The sequence below is a fragment of the Erpetoichthys calabaricus genome, chromosome 2, assembly GCF_900747795.2.
Source record: "Erpetoichthys calabaricus chromosome 2, fErpCal1.3, whole genome shotgun sequence".
NCBI lineage: Eukaryota > Metazoa > Chordata > Cladistia > Polypteriformes > Polypteridae > Erpetoichthys > Erpetoichthys calabaricus.
In genome coordinates this window covers 228,012,161-228,034,478 of record NC_041395.2, presented here as the reverse complement: position 1 = coordinate 228,034,478, position 22,318 = coordinate 228,012,161, and the positions used below count along the sequence as shown (strand labels likewise).

Genomic DNA, 22,318 nt, shown 5'->3' with positions numbered 1-22,318 from the left:
TCTGCCTCAAGAATGATTAGCGAAAGTGGTAGGGAATGAAAACGGCACCCGTACGCATCCGCCACGGCCACACTGGTGCACGCAGCTGTGAGTTGATTCTACAATAAAATAAAATAAAGATAAAGAGTAATAAAATCATCACCCCGAAAGAGAATAGTAGACGTGACGTAGTATATGTGTACCAAATTTCAAGTTAATACGTGAAACGGTTTGCGAGCTACAGGTGATTTAAAATCCTGGACAGACAAACGAATAGCCACGGTAGCGTATTATAGAAGAAGTTTAATAATTTATATTTATATGCAATGTACTTCTTATATATTACTTCATATTCTCATATGATAATGATGTTAATGTTGTTTATATTGATTTCTATGTTATTGTAAGTGCTCTTTATTTGTGGAAAAATAAATTTGGCAATTAACAAACTTATTTTATACATACTACATTTTATTTTTTTCTCTTGCACACAGTGAGCGAATCCACTGGGTAATCAGCTATATATATATATATATATATATATATATATATATATATATATATATATGTAGATATGTATATATATGTGTTGTAGCAAATAAGCCCTTTGTCCACCTCTTGAACCCTCAGGTACCACTCTGATGACCAGGTGAAAGTATAATAACTATTTATTTTGTAATTATACAGTGCACAAAGCACTCCACACACCACACTCATATAAATCACAATTCTCTACTCCAATAAAGCAATCCTCCTCGCCCTGACACTTTGCCCTCCTACCTCCCAGCTCAGCTCAGTGTACTGGGCTTCCCACAGTCCTTTTATAGCCCCTGACCCGGAGGTGGTTCCTGGCGCAACCCACAAGTCCATTTCCTTCCGGGTCAGGGCAAACAGTCCTCTTCTTCATCCCGGGAGCACGTTGTTTCCTCCAGTCACGTGACTGTGACGCACTCCCGGGTTATAGGGCACACAAGAGCCCACTAGCCCCCCTACAGCGACTCCCGGTGGCCCCCAAGGTATCCAGCAGGGCTGTGTGTATAAACTACAGAGTCCATGAGGCCCTGCTGGAAGTCGGGGCACCATCCTGCTGTCCGGAGGGCTCCTCCTAGCGGCCTGGGGGTGGCGACCGGAGTCCATATCCGGTCGTCCATCACAGTGTATATATATGTAGATATGTATATATATGTGTATATATATGTAGATATGTATATATATATATGTAGATATGTAAATATATATGTATATATATGTGTCTGTGTATATATATGTGTGTATGTATGTATGTATGTGTGTATATATATATGTATGTGTATATATATGTTGATATGTGTATATATATATGTGGATGTGTATATGTGTATATATATATATGTATATATGTAGATAGGTGTATATGTAGATATGTATATATATATATATATATATATGTATATGTATATATATGTTTATGTGTGTGTGTGTATATATATATATATATATATATATATATATATATATATATATATGACAGCAACACTCATAACAATGACAACACAATTACATTGACAATCATGTTACGTTATTTTTAAAGTGTTTCCTTTTCTTTTTCATAACCTCTTTAACACACTACTTCTCCGCTGCGAAGCGCGGGTATTTTGCTAGTTGTTAATAAAGGCTATTTCTCTTTTTCACTTTCCAGTTGGGACACCAGAAATATGGAAGAGATCTGTACAATGTAATTTATTAACAAGGTTCATAAATTGGCAAAAGTGTACATTAACACTTTCACTTTCTCTGTTTTAGTTTGAAATAGGGTCGAAGACTTGCTTTCCAAAACAGCCCCGACACGCTTGTTGAAGTAACAAAATAATACCATTTATTTATAACAAAACGATAACAGAAGATGGATATATGCAAATATACAGTATGTAGCTATATATAGACAAAAGACAATACCAAATGACACAAAAAAAATATGGAAGCTTGGTTTAACTTTTCCTCTCCTATAGGAAAAGACACACAACTTATATTTTGATCTCTTGGCTTAGATAGATCCTATTTTTTTTTACAGGAAAAGGCACATAGCTTATGAATTCCAATTTTTCAATTCATGTATTCATGATGGATTAAGTTCTGGTTACGAAGCTTCTATTGCCTACAGGTGACGTTCATTTGCTCATCACAGCTAGCCTCAGCTCTGGCTCATCACCAACCCCATCCACACAGAGCTCTCTCTCTCCCTCTTATTCTGTGTACATATATTTATAATACACTGCCAGCATCTTTCACATACAGTAGTTATTATCATTTAGTTACATGTACACCAGTACCATAACACACTAGCTGGCTTTGTCTTATAAATTAAATTACAATTAATAGTTCTCTGAATAAACATAATTTGTAATTATGGTTTGAATTACTTATTGTCTTTCTCCAGACACAAGGAAGAATGGTCAGTGTGCTTTATTTGTTCGCAAGGTCACCTCTTTGCCTTTGGTTGCACCTTCTGGTTTCGGGTGGTACTGCAATTTCTCTTCAAGGGTTTTACACAGTGTTTTCTCTTACGCAGGCAAAGTTACACCTGCTAGGTCAGCTGGTTGTGACGATGTGGGTTCAGCTCCATACTCCCATCAGCTGTTAGGGAGCCCTTGAACCCAACACCTTCGGTAATGTCACCGATGAGCTAGACAGTGAGGCAATAATAATAAGCAATTGAGCAAAGGGGATGATGTTTAAAGTGCAAAAGTGCTTTTATTAAAAGAACAAATCAAAAGTGCAACAGTGCAGTTCAAAATGTCTTCATTAAATAAATAATCCATAAAATGAAACGTGGAGGTTAAAATCAATAAATAGGAAAACTCTTCTAAAAACCATGAGGTAAAATAGTACAGGAAGTAATGTTAAAATCAAAAACCTGGTGTCTTCTGTTTTCATGGCGGCTCCCCTGCTACGCCCATCTGGTCTGCTCTACAGGAGAGTCGCCTACCTGCAGGATCAGCTGCCCTTCAAACAGGTCCGGTAGCCCTCCGTTCCTTGGCTTCGTCGGGCTCCCAACCGGACCGAGACTTGGGATATTTCCCAGCGGCCAAGGCGCTCATGCTGGGGCTACACCTGCCCAAAGCCTCCTCGACTCCCACTCCTAGCAACGGCCAAGTCGAATACTTCTACTGGTCACTCCAGCTACTTAGTCGCTCAGCTGGAGCGACTGCTTCTTTCAGCCCCACTGAGTGTCGGCCAAACACTCCTCTCGTAGGCTCTCCTCCCAGCTGCCTGCTTTCTCATATGCGAGCCCGCTCTTGCTCGCTCGCTCGCTCTCCTTCCTCACACCGGCTTTCTCCACCTGCTTCCTGTCTTCTCCTACAACCTCCGTTTCTTTCCTTTTCTTTTTACTTCTTTTCTTTCTACTCCTCCCCCTAACCGAGTCACGCTTCTCTTTATATGCAGAGAGGACATAGCAGCTGCAGCCCATTAGCCACAGGAACGATCACGGATGTGGGCAGTCTCTCACCTGTGCACTGCGGCTTGCTATAGCCACCACGTCCCCTCGCTAAACCGCGAGCGCGGCGATTATTTATTTAAATAAAAACAGCCTTTGGTGGGAGAGCTGTGGACCCATAACACCACACTGGTGTTCAGTCATCAACCGTTATTAGCGATCCGAATGTGCAGTTTATGTCCGGTCTGTCTCTCTCTTGCTCATGCCCTTGCTGTTCAAAATGGCAACCTTGTACAAACTTCAATACAGATGAGTATTCCACCCTTCCAGTCCAGCACAGTTGCCCTCTGGAGTAAAGGGAATACTTCAGCCTCAGATGTGGCCACACCATATTAGCTATGAGTTCTGGCTATAGGCATCTGGGTTAAGATGTAGTGGGGTGAGAGAAGATTAATTAGTTAGGGTGTTACAAGGGTTTTTAAAGGCAGGAAGAGTTGTTGTCATTAGCTTCTTCTGTGCATATAAGCCCATCCTCTTGGTTAACCACTGGTGCAAAGTTCGGTCTGTCAAAGTTGCTCATTCGTCATTTATGGTCCTTTGTTTAGAACTTACTGTAAGTCCAATTTGCACCTTTAAGAGAGAGATCAGGCAAACTGAGACTTGTTAGCTTCCAATAAGAGTGTCTGTTAGCAGTTCACTAAGCCAGGACATGGGTTCCTGCCTGGCAAAATAGATAATGCCAGTCTGTCCTATAGTTATACACTGAAGTACAATTATGGTAAGTGGAGAAAAAGTAAATTGCATTAACTTTCATAAAGTAAGAACTGTTTTCCTGTGCACTCTATATGACTGAAAAAGTACCCTACCTCCTGTGAACCCATCCAGATTTCAACTTCTACCTTCCATTCCAGAAACATACAAGAGATCCGTCAATTTAAGGAAAGTAACAAATGGCTGATTTCCAAACTTGGCAGAGTTTTGCATGACCTAAACATTATCTGAAATGTTTCCATGGATCTAAGTTTGATTGCATACAATTTTCTGATTCTCTGCCTGTCCAAATGGTTTTAAGTGTAATTGTACTTGCTTCCTTCCACTTCTCAAACATGTACTATTTTGGGGACTAATTTGCTTGCTTTAAACATGAGTGTGTGCCCTACCAAGGGCTGGTTCCTGTCTTATACCCAAGGCCACCAAACTATAAAACCTGATTAAGCAGGATTAAGTGAATGGATAGATGGATGAATGTGCAAGTCAGCAATACAAAATCATAAAACAAATCAAACATTCAAAATCCATATACTTCATTTTTAATCAAAATGACTGTCATATTTAGAATATACAGCCTCTGATGATAAATTGTATATATGTACAGTATGTATGTGCAACATTTGTCTTACTTTTAGTTTCAATCTGCCTATTGCACTTATGCATCTTTACATACTTTAAACTGACATTAAGTCTTTAATGGTTATATTTGCCTGAATGACAGAGCTCAGGTACACCAGACAAACCAGTATATTCTAAATATGGTCTCTGGTTATAAAAAATACTTAAATATAAAATGATTGTTTAAAAAAAAGTATTCCAAATGAAAAACATCTGTGGAACTCCAATTTTGTTTGATGCAAACATTTGTACATGTTGACATTATGTGTTTATTTACATTTCAGGAACTACATGCAGTTAAAATGGCAAACTATTGCAATGACCTATGCTAACAAGAGTTATTATTAGCTCTTAACTGCATCCAATTAGGGTAACATTGTAATTAGGTACAAATGAATAAATTCATGCAAACTTGAAATCCAGAGTGAATGTAAGCATACAGCAAAAGGAAAGAAGGTATGCAAAAGTGAGACTAAAAGATGTCTTATTTAAATGAGTTGCATTGTCACTTTTGTATCCTACTCTGCATTTTGCATTTTTTCTAAGTACAAAAGTGTAAAATGGATTTGGCCTACTTGAATAAGATAGCTTAGAGAGATCTTGTAATTCTGTCTAAACATTTTTGCTCAATATGACAGTCTCAAAACCACTGGATTAAAACTTATTAAAGTAAGGTGACTACCAACTTTAAGGGTGGTTTACTTTGTTTCCTTATAATCATTATACTTTCTAATCACAATTTGACTTTCAGAGTAATAGTAGTATTAATCTTGGCATCTGTGTGAGCAAAGTAGAATTCACAGCAGAGTGGATACTTTTTGGGATTTAAGACACACATGCCTTAAAGCCACTGCCAGAAAGAAAATATGCAGCAAAAATGAACAAGCTTTGATGGGATAGTAGAACCTTGTGTCTAACATTTCCAAAGCAATACTGATTATTTTGCAGATAAATTTAACTGACTGACTTGCTGGAACAAATGATAGAGTGCTTTTACTGGATTTAATATACCGATGATTGAGTTTTCACAAATCATACTAATAACTGTGTTCCACTCTACTAGAGAGAATAATACATTTCGCCATTTGTAAAAAATGAAGAAACCAGAAAAAGTAAGTCAGTTGTTGTACTGTATATTTAATACATAGCTTAGTTACAGTGCCCTATAAATATGCAAACATATTACAATGTATGGTTCTCATCAGATTTTTGACAGTGATGATGATTGTGGGATAATGCTTAGAATAAGCTGCCACTTCTTTAGGTTCAATCTATTAAAGTATTTTTACACAGTGTAATGTTTGAGCAATAATTTGAGAAACTATATTTTCCCCTCTGCCGTTTATAAATGACAATGTCTGCCTTGCTATAGCAGTTCCATTAAGTGAATACAAATTCTTTGCAATGACTTCTTCTGTAATGGATTTTGCACTTCATTTTTTTCTCAAGGGCTCAGATTACATCTCTCTTGAACATAACAATTGAAAATAAATATACTTATCATTTTCACCCAATTACTTAACAATAGATCTGCTATTTAAAATATAATAATCAATACTTAAAATGCGTAATGCTAGCTGAGTGAAAAGGCTTGAAAGCATTACTTAAGTAAAGAAAAAAAAGGCAAAAATCAAGACTTAGATAGCATGGTCTTCGATTTAAAGATTTTGCCGCTGCATTTCTTTAGCTTTGCTCGTCAGTCTTTGATTTACAGAGTAAATGTCAAGGTGAAAGCAAATAAGAGATAAAAATAGCTTTCAATTCTTATCTGAATAATATTAATTTTTATTCTACACATCTTATCTAATTCAACACCTAAACAGTCACATTATTATTAAAGCATAACAAATAAGAATAAGAATTTAGATGAACATAAGATACAAGTGAGTGACACAGCGTAGTGTTTTACGGTGTGTGCAGACATTACAAACTAGCCTAGCCTCCTTCAAATATTGATTCATTGGGTTACTAATCATTTTCATTTTTACTTGACCTTCAGTTACTGTGAATGGGTATACAAGTAAATACAGTATATAATACTCTAAACTAACAGAAGTATGATAATATAAAGTCCTTTGCAATACCACTGAAAGCAGATATTGCCAACAAGAAGTACCATTTCTAAGTTACAACAAACATCAATATCATTACTTCTTTGTGGTGAGACAATTATCATTTTCTACGTTTCAACCAATATCATTAGTGTTACAATTTTATGTAGGGCCGTTTAACAGCATTAACTTGTATTGTACATCCTATAGTGAAATATTTTATTAATTTATCTGTTTTCATAGGTACAGTACTTAAGGAAGTACAGGAATCACAGGCAACCTGGTATTATAAAGCATGCACTTTGACAGCGATAAGGAATATTAGGATAATGCTTCTTGATGAATTATCAATATTCTATCACTGTAATGCCATTTTATACAGACAAGTGAAAAGCATTATTGGGAAATGGATTTCCAATTATAATACAAGGAGGATGCTCTTTACCTTCATTTAAATTTGTTATATCAGGAAAAAAAATTTATTAAAATATTTGCCGGTTTATTTTGATGCAACATCCTTACCTTGTTCATCGTCCTTTCTCGTTCTCATTCTCCAGGCAATACAGAGAAACAAATAAAAATTAAAGAGAAATGTTTGGTTATGCTGCAAAAGCTGTTGAGTTCAAATTAAACACTGTTAACAGGACCACAGTTTAATGAGCTACTGAGACTGCATCTGGAGCACTGTGTACAGTTCTGGAAATCACGCAACTCTTCAGAAGTTATCGTTTTGATTCAAAAACAATCCTCTCATAGCTACTAAGATAAATTCAGGTGCTACATAATTTTTGTGGAGAAACCATATGAAACTAAGATAATTCTGGTTTGTATATGTGCACTGAATTTGGATAATAAAGAACACATAGTTAAAAGATTTTGCATTAATTTCCAGTATGAGTTCTCCTAGGTTCATAATTTAACACCAATTTAGAACATTCATCAATAGCTGCGACAGCAAAATCTAAAACTGCTGAAATAATTTCACATTTCATTAAGAATCATAACCTTTAAGACCTAGAGAGATGTCTCTACATATATTTAAAGCCCCATTCTTTCACCAGAACTTCATAACTTTCCATGAAATATCTCTTTTTTTTTAATTGGTAATAATTTTCTGCCTTCATTAAATCTTCTAAATACAATACTACTGTCCCAGACCAATTGTCCTGCCGTGAAAAAATTATCAAAGCAAACGGTACAAAATTTTTTTTTGAAGTGATAGTTATTTTGCTTTTATTTAGCAAGAAAAATCTGCCATTGGGGTAAGCAAAATTTACTTGACAAGATTTCCTAAAATAAGATAAACATAAATTTCTTCATAAACGGTCAATAAATCTTACAATATAGGAAACAAAATTTAATGACTTAATATAAAACCTTTCAATTCTTTAGGTTAATTTTTTTTTTTTTTTTGCTGTGTATTATTTTGGAAGATAAATCATAATACAGCCATTAGTGATTAAACCCACATTAACATTCAGTACATACATCTAAAGATGTTATTAATTTCTGCACAAATTGATACTTGCTTAAAGACCAACACATTCTCTGAGATATATATAGTATATGGCATACTTGTTGTACATCTGAGGGGACTAATCATTTCATTTGTTTCCTATCAAAAACTAGAACTAAATACTGATGTTTTCAAAGCAAATCAAGAATTTGCATATTGACTTAATGAAATGCTACAAAAAAGGGTGTTACTACAAAGACGATTTACACTTTTTCACCTCATTCTTTTTATGAGTATGGAGTAAAGGCTAATAACATTTTAGCTTAACAAACACATACAAAGAAGTTTGGAATGCAGTGTAGAAGAACTGGACAACCCACTGAAGCTCATTGAAATCCAAAATGCTAATAAATGTTTGTAGAGTGGAGCAGAGGTTATCCTTTGGAATTTTATAAAAAGCTTTCTGTTAAATTAATTTTGCCTATTGTTAAGCAAGTTAGAGAAGAGAAAATCTTATTAAAAATCACTGTCTTTCCAAAGAAGAATAAAGACTCTTTAAAGTGTGTATTCTATAGACCAATCTCACTTTTAAATAATGATATTAAAGTACTGGTAAAATATTGAACTCAAACAACAGAGGATGGGCACCTTACCATAATATAAAAAATTGTTAAATATAGACATCTTTTGTCAAACAATCAATGATAATGTAGTATATACCCCTACAGAATCAAATCTTCAGATATCCTATTATCTCTGGGTACAGAAAATGCTGTTGATAGAGTAAAATGGGGATATCTCATTACCAAACTATGGTTTGTAGTATTTCAGCCATGGTGCCTTTTTTTTGGTATAAACACTATAAACTGAATATTTTACATTGGAATTTGGATATAAACAGGAGTGTCCAATACTGACAACTTTTTTTTTGCAATTGCTATTGATTTCCTGGTCACTTGTATTTGGCAACAAAGAATAATGTAGTGATAAGGAATTTAATTGATCAAAATGTATCTTTCTTTGTGCTCATGACATGGTTCTTTTCTCCATGGATTCAAAGTTATCATTTCCAATTACTTTAATGTATTGGATACATTTTTCAGGATCTATTCAAAGTTAATTCTACTAAGAGCAAATGTTTCCTTTTTCGCTGCCTCTTGCATATCACTCTAAATTAGATCACGTTTTGTTGATTGTCTTAGAACAGTTCAGATATCTAGTAGTTTCAGTCACAAGGGAATTTAAAGGAATTAAATTTGATAGATCTTTAATATGATAGAAATCTTCAGACAGGATATTAACAGGTTGTCATTTCTTCATTTTTTAGGAACTTGCTTATCCTTAGAAATGAATTTTGTTCAAAATCCTCTCTATATATGTTATGCTGCACCGTGTTCGTCATTAGCTATACCAGAACCTAAAAATTTATTTCCAAATTACACACTGGAAGTAACTCCAGGGAGGGGCTAAAGGCCACCTCTTTACAGTAACCTGTTCAGTCTCGATTTTGGAGATGAGCCGGCAGCAAGGGCTGGGTGGAGGAGAATACAGGATTGTATGTGTGTGGAATAGAAGGTGGGGGAGTGCTTTAAGCAATTAGACACACCATTACAAAATAAGGAATAACTTCCAGAGAGGCTATAGAGTTTTTTCTTTTCTTTATCTTGGCACTTTCTGTTCTGTCTTTATTTTTTCTATCCTTGTTTACTCCTAGTTTTGTATTAAACACTCCATTTTGTATAATTGAGTTTCTTTTGCATTATTTTGAGTTGGCAGAGCGGCTATGAATGCATTCTCTCCCTTTATAATACATGGAAAAGTTTAAAACACAAGAATTAAAGGTTAAGTGCGAGATGTCAACAGATGTCTTCTAAGAATGATGTCTATTAACTGTATGGTTGCGCTAGTGCAATATTTGCCATCTTCACAATTGCTTGAGTCATCCCTTCTTATTAAATTCATGCTTCTTCAAATACTTCATCAGAATGTTTTTTTGCACTGGTAAATTATTTTTGCCAAGAAAATATTCTCGCCAATAAGGAGACCTTCCCAATGGTTATTTATCTCAAGAAATCTGCTTATATTTACAGGAAGTGAGCTGAATACATTCATTTGAATGAAATAATTAACACTTGTGCCAGAAATTAATTAATGAAAATAATCTTTGATTCCATATTGCAAACTTGATGAGTTGGGATTCTTAAAGATTCTATATTGTCTTTGACCATTTTGACCAAATGCTTTAATGTTTTAATGATTATTCAGTTTTGCTTTCCGGATCATTCTATTACAAAGGAGTACAAAGGAATGATCTTGTGCTTAGTTCTTAGCAACTGTACAATTTTGTTAGAGTATTTTGGACTCTCATGCAATAAATAATGCTGCAAAGTAAAATCTCAGAGACTTAAATTCATTTCCTGGCCAACTTTCTTATCTGTGGTGTGCGTACATTGTTTTTGATTTTACAACAGACATATGTTTCACTAAGCAAGTCTACATGTCTGCTTATGTAGAATTATTGCACCAATCCTGATGGTTCTTTATTGCTAGAAAGAAAAAAACTTGTAGCTTTATGTGTGTATGCACTTCATTTTTTTAGAAGAAGTATTTGGTTACATTCCTGAAAATACATGTGAGTTTTAACATAGCTATAGTCACGTAGTGTTGCTTTTAATAAACAAAATCATATTAAAACTACAGAGCACTAAAAGACAGAAGAAATAAAGCCTTTATAGAATGTCAGTCAATTGATAAGCATTGTTAAATTCTACCAACAGCACATCTGATTAAAATGAATAAGACAGTGATAAACATACCTGATGTGCTACTGATACAATTTAACAAATAAATGGGTGTACTGGATTGTAACCACAAATACTGCATCTCCTTAAGGAGAGGTTTGGGAATGGCTAAGCTAACACAACTTGACAGACATAAACTTATACTCAGTAAACAAAAAGATTTTCAAGATGTGATTTCCAAGCTGTCATGATGATTTTGAAGAAGCTGGGTAAGCTGAAGGCACAAAATATGGTGGAAGACCATACAAGCTGTCTGATAAACAGGATCCTTAAATAACAGAAGGATATCAAGAGACATCCATGTTCAACATCTGACAGAGTTATCTGGCACCAAAGTACACATTTCAACCATGTGAAGAAGTCTTAAAAGAAATGATCTTGTAAGTTAAATAGCAGCTAAAAAAGTATTCTTATGAAAAGGCAACAAGATGAAGATGTTTCAGTATGCAAAAGACCATAAACAACCAATAACAGCAACTCTTGAGGAGCAATGAAAGTAAAATTTTTATTTGTTCACAAAGATACCAGCATAGAGGTGTTGAGGTAATGAGAATTGAATTTATGCAATGTGGAGGACTGTGGTGTCTCTGTCATAGTCTCAGGGTTTGATTTTATGGAAAACTTTGGATGATCTGGTCAAAATCAATGGAATGACGATTGTTCAGAAATGTAAACAGATTTAGATTCATCATGCTGTACCTTTGGGAAAATGATTTATTGGCAAAAACATTGTCTTTCTGCACAATAAAGGTTCCAAACATGATGAAAACACAATAAAGAGCTAATTGGAGCAGATGGAACGCTAGTAGTAGAAGGCTGGCCAGCAGAGAGCCCCAACCTCAAAGAAATTCAAAAACACTTGGACAAGGAATATAACAAAAAACATCAGGGTCCATATCAATGAGAGGTTGGGCTGGTCTTATAACACAAGAAATATGTTAAGAAGTGCAGAGCAGGCAGTTTTTCCTTAGGAGACTCTGTGATGGTCAGTGCGATTGTCTACACTGTAGTGTGCTGGGCTGGTAAAATCACTTCAAGAGAGGCCCACCAAAGTTAACAAACTAAAACAAAAAAAGAGCAGGCTTAATTATATAGGGTGGTCCAGATCTAATTATTCAATTTTCATTACGCTATAACTTATTAAGTTTATTACATAGAGAATTCAGGATGTAAGATGTAGGATGCACTCTGGGCCCCCTGAATGTAGTAGCAAAGGAGATAATTTTAAACAAATCTAAATGCTGTTATGAACAATGTGGCACAACTTCTATCACAATAACACGGAGTACTTTCAATCAACAAACTATTCAGCAGAAGTGTTTCAAGAAACGCTGCTTGGGCTCCTTTATACCAACCGCACTATGCCTGCATAAAGCCTCACTGTAACTGTGACTTCCAAGTCAGAATTTTCTTTCTTTTTAAATATTCTTCTTTTTAATCATTGTTATGTGTGTTAAGACAATATTGTTTGTGCATTTATCTATCTATGTTTGAATGTATCTACTGTATCAATGTATGCATTTATTTATTTAAAAAGCCTCTCTAAAAAAGCCATCTATCTATCTATCTATCTATCTATCTATCTATCTATCTATCTATCTATCTATCTATCTATCTATCTATCTATCTATCTATCTATCTATCTATCTATCTATCTATCTATCTATCTATCTCTTCAAAACATACACAGCACTATATCAAGGCAAACTGTACTCCTAAAGGGGAACACACCAAATACTGACTTGTTTTAAAGATACAAGACAGTCTTGTTACTTTCTATTGTATTAATGTTTATTTATCTAGAAAGTTATGCAGTGTTATCACAGGTAAATAAAAGATTAGATTAAATTAGATTTGATTAGATAAACCTTTTTCAACCCTGTGGGGAAATTCAAGTTCATACTGTAGCAGAAACATAAAAAGCAAGAATACAGACTCACATGATAGGTAATACATCTAATCAATAAATCAATCTATCAATCAATAAGTAAATAAATAAAAATAAACTTAACGAGTACATCAAGTGGAAACATTGAGTTGCCTGATAGCAGTGGGCAGAAAAGAAGAAACAGAGGTGTTTCTTAGCATACCAGGTTGGAATGAGCCTGTGGCTAAAATTGCTCCAAGAGGGCACCTCTTAGATGGAATGGAGGGGATTTTTCATGATGGCATCCAATTTTGCCACCATCCTCATTTCCACAACAGCTTCTAATGTGTCCAGGGGTGATGTTAGAGCACGTGAGCTTATTCAGTGCAGCAGGAACAACTCACATGTTGATGTTTTTTTTCTTTCAGTACATGTGCCTTCCCTGTTTATTTATATATCTAGTGACTTCTCTGCCTGTCTGTCTCTCTATAACACAGTGCTCTGTCTGTCTGTGTGTTATGGATCTTAAAAATAACAGTTATAAGGACACATGTTCATGTTAATTGCAGTCTCAATTGTTAAAAAAAAATTTAAAAGGAGCATCCCATATGAAAATATAACGATCTCATTAACTGATAGTGCATACCAATTTATAAATTTTATGTCCGTTTGAGGTTAAAAAGAAAAAAAAAAAAGCAACACTTTATCCCCAGCGGGGAATTGAACTCAGGTCTGTGAGGCACAGCCAAGCAGCTGTGCTCTAAGAAGCAAAACTTAGAGCGCTATGCCATGGAAACTGTTGTATCCTCCTTGAAGTTTTTGTGAACGTGTTTATTTGATCTTTGGAACTCGGGCTTTACACATTCTATAGTTTATGCCTACATTTTGTAACATTTATTACTAAAATATGAAAAAGTTTCTGTTTTAACAATGTGTTTACACAGATTACTGTAGAAACGGAACACGCATGAAATGCATGTGTTCCAAATAACGATCTATTATTTCCAGTCTAAAACTCCACTTCACTCCCAGATAATCAATCAAGGCATGAGCTGGGAAAACTTCGTGCACGTTCTAAGTCGGAGGGGGGATGGAATAGCCGGCTGCTGGCAGCTTGTCTTTTATCAGCACATTTAGAGGACAAAGGATGCTGGCGGAGAGGTATGAACGGATTTAAGAAGCGATTTAAGGTGGGCCGGATCTACGAGTTTTTTCGTAGGCTCTGGTAATTCTAGTGTTAAAGTGCTCCACCGTATTAGCCTGGTGAATTTCTGTTGGTAAGCTATTCCATATTTTAGGTGCATAACAGTAGAAGGCTACCTCACTTCTTCTTTTAAAAAAGAACCATCCAGACTGTTATCAGTAACAAGTTCAAAAGCCAGAGTCAGTCATGGTAGGGGTGTGTGTCAGTGTCATTGGGAAAGGCCTGCAGCTCTGTAATGGACGCATTAATGCATAAAATTACATTGAGATTTTAGAGCAACATATGCTGCTTTCAAAACAGCATCTTTTCCAGGAACGTCCACACATTTTTCAATAAGACAATACAATACCATATTCTGCACACATTACAAAAGGATGATTGTGGAAAAAGAAGGTATGGGTTCTAGACTGGTTTGCCTGCAGCCTTGACCTGTCTCCAAAAGAGAATGTCTTGACAATTTTGAAACAAAAAATGCGACAATGACAACCCTGTACTGTTGCACACCTTAAGACGTTTTTGCTGGAAGAATGGGACAAAATAACACCTGAAATGCTTTATCGCTTGCTATCTTCAGTGCCAAAACTTGTTTTAAGTACTGTGAGAAGGAATGGCAACATTACAAAGTGATGAATGCTTTACTATCCCAAACATTTTTTTGGAATATGTTGTAGGCCTGAAATGCAGACATGGATATATATTAACAAATGAAATGAAGTTGATCAGACAAAAATAAGAAATATCTTGGGTTCATATTGCAATGAAACAAAAGTCAAAGTAAATTTAAGAATCGAGCATGCACTGTAAAAAACCTCACACTGTTCCACTCCATTCAAACTAGTGTGCTGCAGAGGTGTCTCCCGTTGCATGGTACTTTAGTAAGAGATGCTGCAAAATGCAACCACAGATTTAACTGCATCCACTGCGGCTCTCCTGTCCTGTTCCTTCAGTGTAATGTTCAAATCTTCTCCAAAAACAATTTTAAGGTAAACGTGTTTATTTTATGATTAACTCTTCAGTGCCGACCTTACTGATCCAGACTGAACAGTATGACGTCATATCTCACTTCTGAAGACTTCAGGCATTAGTATCAGTAATACTTGTCTTGTAGAGATCAGTTATGACCCTATTTACAATATTTATCTTGTGTTTCAAAGATTTCTTTTGAGTAAACCTTTTACAATGAATCAATTTAGAAAGGTTCAGATACTAACGATAGTAAGCAAATGCCAAAATATCTTACTTTTATAATGGGAGAACATTTGTTATAACTTACTGTATAAAATAAAAAATAGTGTATTGTGAGATTTAAAAATACAAATTTTTTATCCATTCATATGACTGTTGTTTTGTACCCTTTCCATCCAATAGTTCTCTTCTCTGCTGTGATTGCTTTTGTATTACAAAACTCCTTTGAATCTTTCAAAAAGTTTGAGTGACAAGTGTAAATTGATCTGAATTAAACCTGCCAGAAACAAATTAAGGACATGTGAATCACAATGTATGATAAAGAGATAACCTACTGTGCAATTTGAACTTTGCCTCCCAAAAAAACAAGTAATTATTGACAATGCTCATGTTACTATATGTGATTTAAAATTGAAGTGAGTGTAAATGGACTCTCATTCAAATTTAAAGTAAATAAAAATAGAAAACCTTGTTGTGCAGCCCACATTACTAGTATTAGAGTGAGGATTATCCATGATCCTACAATGTTACATATAATATTGATTTATAAATTTAAGTAAGCTTAAAAATCTTCCATGATCCTCATTAATCCTGAGACCAACCAACTAAAATCCAGTAACAGTATTCTTTCAGTGATTTGTGTATTTGGTATTTACAGTATTAGATTAAATTTTAGATATTTTAGTTTGGTAAAATGATTCTTACTATTCCCACACTACGAAGCACGGTATATTCAAATAATTGCTGGCACCTATGTAACCGGCTCTTTTGGGCCTAGAAACCAGGTCATGCATGGCTTTTTTAATCAGAAGCCAGAGGAGCTAGTGGTCTGCCCTGCAGCTGGTGAGTCATCCTGCTAATATGTGCTTGACTCGAGAAAGGTATTGTGTGCTGAGCTGTTACCCAAGCTACCGAAAGAGAAGGTAGAAAGTCTTTAGAGTGTGTGTGACCCATATTCTCTGTAATCAACTGCACAGCCAATAAGAATATTTCTTTATGGTGGCCTAATTTTGTAAATGTTTAGTTAGGATTTAGAAATAATGCAAACATCTTTTTCTCTATGTTTTCAAAAGATTTTTAAATAAAGTCCAAAAGAAATAAAAGTGCACTTCTTAATACTGTAAATTCAGTTTTTGTCTGGTACGCTTCTAACATATGACTCTGTTCTCTTGCAGATATCCGAGGGCTGCAGAGCTTTTTAGATCAGGCTTCTCGTCTTGGTCTTGATGTGTCATTGCAGCGTGTGGATAGGAATATTAGTCGTGTCTTCACCAACCTTTTCAGCACAATGAGAACAGAAGAGTTAAATAGATACAGAGACACACTGCGGCGTGCTATACTTTTGCTGAGCCCCAAGGGGGCGCAAGCATTCATCCATGAGGTACGTTTCCTACGTTTGCTTTATTCTGTTTTGTAGATTTTGTTAATCAGGCACGATCATTAGAGCAGAATTTGAATTTCTATGGATTAAAGTTGCAGTTTTTTTGGAGCTACAGTCTAAAATTAGTTTCAAGTGCAAAGAAATGGCAAAAACATTTGGAAAGAAATAGTTTTTGTGGCTTGGTATTGTTTGAATTGTTTGTATACATTAAAGTAGTTCTCAAAATAGTTTCAGCTGGAGTTAAATAAATTATTATTGCATTGCTGGTTGAATATTTTCTTGTATTATGGTCCACAGAATAAAAATAATGTCATTCAGTTTCTCTTGGATAAAAATAATAGATTGCTGGTATAAATACCTGTACACTGCAATTATGATTTTCTACTTCAGAAATTAAAATATATAATGTTTTTGTCATTCTCTATTCAAAATTATAAATCTATGACCTAAACATAACAAACCTTGCGAGATGAAAATGTTGTTTAGACATCTGTTATCTTTGTCTGAAAATCATTATCGGGCTGTTATTCATAATATTATTTAAACATTATTCATAATATTTAAAAAGTCGTTTTATACAAACAGGTTATTTTTAAAAAGTCCATCTATTATAGTGGCCAATACAGTTTGGACAATAGTTAGTGCTGCTTCCTCATGGATGCAGCCGCCTATAATTTCATTACCATATTATTATCTGTGTAGAGTTTACACGTTACCCATTCTTCCAATATACATACATCGGTTCTCCTCTGTATCCTGTGGTTTTCCTCCTATATCCCAAAGATGTGCGTGTTAGTTTAACATGTGTTTCCAAATTGGCCTTGTAAAATTACGAGTTTGTGTGTACAGTATACTGTATATGGGAATGGGCCCTGTAATAGACTGGCATGCTGTCAGATGTTTATTTCTGTCACAAAGGATTTCGTCCCTTCGTGACTCTGAACTGGATTACCAGTAAATGAGTTTGAGAATGCTATCTTACATTATATACAGGGTGAGTCACAATTATGTTAACATTTGAATGGCGGAAACAGTTCTTCACAAAACATACTTCATATGTGCAAGATGATTTACAGGAATGTCTCAACCTGTTCGCCATCATGTTCAACACACAAAAAACAATCAGCAACAGTACCATTGAAAGTCCGGACACACATTTTACGGGGAATAGATGATACCACAGTCCATATTCTGTCCTTCAGGTTATTGATATCACAAATTTTCCTGCTATACACGTGCTCCTTCACCATACCCCATAACCAGAAATCACAGGGTTTCAAATCAGGGGAGTGTGGAGGCAATGGCAGTGTCATGCCATTGACCTGGAAAGGTGTGGTCGAGATAAAAATAATCCATTAGTGTTAACATAATTTTGACTCATCCTGTATTAGTTTGGAAGTAATCTTTAAAAGAAATGATTTCCATTTAGGCTTATAAAATGTATTATAAAAAGAAACCATAATATAATCAAACCCACTCAGTCAAATGCAGAACTGCTTAGGGATAGAACCATTCCTGGTAGTACCCAGCGAAATGCAAGAAAGAGCTCTGGACAGGGCACCAGTCCATCCCAGAGCCCACTCACGCACACTGGGTCAATTTGAATTCACCACTCCACCTAACCACATCATCTTTTGGAATCTGAGGGGAAAACCAGAGTACCCAGAGAAAACCTCACACAGACACAGGTAGAATAAAAACTCCATATGGACAATGACTAAAAATTAGTTTTAAAACCACAACATTGGATCTGTGAGCCTGTGATGTTAGCCACTATGGCATCACAAAAATATACTTTGACAAAAATACAGTATTCAGTAAGCTTATGGTTGCTTTAAGAATCGGGACTATAAAAACTGTTCAGTTAACACAGCTTCTGGGGCCTTATTATGACTGTAATTGTTATATCAGCTTGTAATGACACTCACTGAAAACTATTTAAAATCTTATAAATACAGTATATAACAATGGCTACTTAGGAAAAGCAATGAAATAAGAGGTTTTACTAAATCAAAGTAAAGAGCCTTACAGATGAAACTGAAGCTGAATGGAACATCAAGAGGAAGAGTAGAACAAAGTCCTGTTTTTTAAGTATCTTCCAGAACAAAAGTAGCATTAGAATATTGTACAATATTCTACTTAAAATAGTCTTAATGCAGATTGTTAGCAGATGGTTAAAATGTAATATATAAAGCTCAAAATCAGTATGTGTGTGTACAGTATATGTATTACTATGTGCATATGTATATAGTAAGAAGGCAGACGCACCAAAAAAGGTTGAGGTACCTCCCTGAAAAGACAAATGATAACAGCATAAATCAAACTAGCTGTTTGAGTGAATCATGGGTGCTCTGTCCTGTGTGTTTGTGAGGTTAGCATCTGATACCAAATTCTGGGAAAGAGCCGTTCTTATACTCTGAAGACTGGGAACAGCTAGCGTTTTTTCTTGGCTGTGGGTTAGAAAGGAGAAGATCGCATCAGTGTCAGTACCCTGTCTTGTCCCAGGGTTACAGCCAGCAAGATAGTTCTCAAATCTACACCATAGTATCAGCCTCTCTCAAAATTTGCACACTTCCCTCGTCTGATCAGGGGAATGTCCCAAATGTCCCAAACCAAAATTTTAATCTTGGTGTACCTTTGGGTTGTTTTTTTCTTTTTAACTAGATTCTAGAAAGTTGATTCAGTTCATCTGTACATAGTTCTTTTTCAGGGAGATACGTTACATCACTCATCCAAGTGACTTCCTCAGTCTCAGTTGACTGCAGGTTTCTCCAACCTTATAAACAGTACCTTTGCATAATGACCGAAACTAGCACCATTGACTAACAATGGGCCGTGTGATCAATGATATGCAAATTGTCCATTGATCAATGGCCATGAGTACCATTCTCAGAGAGTTGGGGAATGGCTGCAATCACAGCATTGTAAGATGGTGAAAGATGTACCCTTACCCCCTCCTGGGTGCAGACATGGTTGTTCCTTTTTCACATAAATGGCCTCTTTGACTCCTCACTCAATCCAGCGTTCCTCCCTGTCCAGGATGTGCACATCTTCATCACTGAAAGAGAGACCACTGTTCTGTAGGTGTAAATAGACTGCGGAGTCCTGGCCTGACGAGGTAGCTCTTCTGTGTTGTGCCATCCCTTCGCCAGTGGTTGTTTGGTTTCCCCGATGTATAATTCACAGCAATCCTCTTGGCACTTAACTGCGTAAACTATATTACTCTGTCTGTCCCGGGGCTCCCGATCCTTGAGGTGGACCAATTTTTGCCATAGCCAGTTTTGGGGTTTGTAAACCACTGAGACCTGGTGTTTTGAAAAAATGCATCTCAGCTGTTCCAATACTCCTGACACATAAGGGATCACCATCTTTTACCATCTTACAATGCTGTGATTGCAGCCATTCCCCAACTTTCTGAGAATGGTACTCATGGCCATTGATCAATGGACAATTTGCATATCATTGATCATACGATCCATTGTTAGTCAATGTTGCTAGTTTCGGTCATTATGCAAAGGTACTGTTTATAAGGTTGGAGAAAACTGCAGTCAACTGAGACTGAGGAAGTCACTTGGATGAGTGATGTAACGTATCCCCCTGGAAAAGAACTATGTCCAGATGAACTGAATCAACTTTCTAGAATTTCCTTACCTGGATTATTGAGCATGCATCAAAACTTTTTTACTAGAGTTTGAACAACAGTTCCACCTGGTGGCTAAAAGCAAGTGAAACACCAGAACAGACTAAAGCCAGACTAGAAGACAAACTGACCAAAGCTTAAAATTACTCACCACTACAATGGTTGGTGCTGTTTCTAGTTATTTATAAAGCTGTTATCATCAAAGTAAAATATAATTTGCCCATAATTTTAAAATCACATGCAAACCACCGAAGCAAAAAATAATAATGTCCAATTACCACATGAAAATATTATAATGTAATATATAAGCATTTTAGAGCATACCTAAAATTGTGCATTTGCAGTAGTAACTAACTCCAAAAGCAAAAAGTATAATTTAGCACAAAGTAAAAACCGAAATAAATAATCTAAAACTGGATAAAAAACAAAGTGATGATGAAAAACAAAGTGATTAATAATATGATGAATTACTACACTCATCAAAATAAACATCAAAGGAAAATACAGTTAGTCTCTTGGAGCAGAGCAGATGCAGCCTTTGCAAAATTGACAGCCTATAGTAAAGTAAAGTAAATCCCACACTCAGTTACAAACAGAAGAAAGTATTAAGTCTAATAAAGCAAGATATAATAATTATATGTGGCACACCAGTGTTATTAAAGTGGTTAATTGATGGATTTAGGGATTGCTTTGTTGCAATCAGGAGGGTGCCCAGAACAGAAGGTAAGAAGAACAGGTTATCAGCAAGGTCTAGGATGACAACACTCTTCTTTGCAAACATAAAGCACAATATGCTGCCAATTTATTTATCTGTGAATTTAAAAGTAAAAAAAAAAAACAACAAACTGCTAATGTGGGTCAATCAACCATTTTAATGCAGATTGCAGTGTTATATATAAACTCATCACTACAAGGTTCACAAAGGTCCTTCCCAGCATAATTAATTTGCATGATTTTGATTTTTATTATTAGAATATAGATTGAGTTGATGATGGATGATGTAACCCTGATGTGGTTAAATAAATCTAGTTCTTTTAAAATATCATGCTGTGACAAAAAAGAAATCAGAAAGACTTGAAATCTAATCAATCACGGCAGAAGTGATTTTGTGTAATGAATCATTTTTGATAAATTATCTTTGATACAAGATGAATTGTGGTTATGACATTGATTATTGATACCACATAACTAGTATTTTCTTCCACATTATACATTATTTACAGCAAAAAAAATGTATAAAGATATTTAAACGTGTTGTATTAGATTAGCCTTTTTCAATCGAATAGCACCTAATAATGTATTTTTTTCTGACATTCAAGAAGACTTCCATAAGCTTCCTGTAGATATGCTGGTCTAAAACTTGTTATTTAACATGACATGAACATTGACTACACATAATGTTTTTTTCAGTCAACTGTTCTTGCACTTTTTGCAGTTTGTGATTTCATGGAAGAGTACACATGTCACCACAAACTGACTCCTGAGACAGGAGGCCTGTTGCAATGCAAGTGTTTTCTTAGCATTAACATTACTTTAGAAAATCAGTGTGATTGGTTTTCATGCAGTGGTATTCTGAACAAATCAACCAATAAACCACTTTCTCCTTTACACTAAACAGTCCTGTAAGGTCTTTATTTACACTTGATGCCTTTATTTCTGGCTATTTTAGTCACAATTTCACCTTGTTCATAATACACAGTACACATGAAGGCAATGTGAATAATCAGACTGGGTTCAAGCCAAGAGTTTTTTTTGCTGATATGTGATATACTGCATATAAATGTGTCACTTTAAAATGGGAGCTAATCTACCTCCATATTTCACAAAACACTTTTCTGAAGTCATGCTTTGTTTGTTTTAATGCATCTTAATTAATTGTTTCTTTTAATTTCTGTAAACTGCCACTGAATGCACATATGCCCATTGTGAAGTGAATATAGTATATTGTTA

At 35.4% G+C, this 22,318-nt stretch overlaps 1 protein-coding gene across 2 annotated transcripts in view; it reads left to right on the top strand.

The window, feature by feature from the left end:
* Nucleotides 1-22,318, top strand: part of LOC114646859 (glutamate receptor ionotropic, delta-1-like) — a 1,476,314-nt gene that overhangs the window by 836,230 nt on the left and 617,766 nt on the right. For both annotated transcript variants that reach the window (XM_028795229.2, XM_051922843.1), the window contains exon 4: nucleotides 16,523-16,728. In XM_028795229.2, the coding sequence (XP_028651062.1) occupies nucleotides 16,523-16,728 (206 nt within the window). The remainder of the gene's footprint in view (nucleotides 1-16,522; nucleotides 16,729-22,318) is intronic.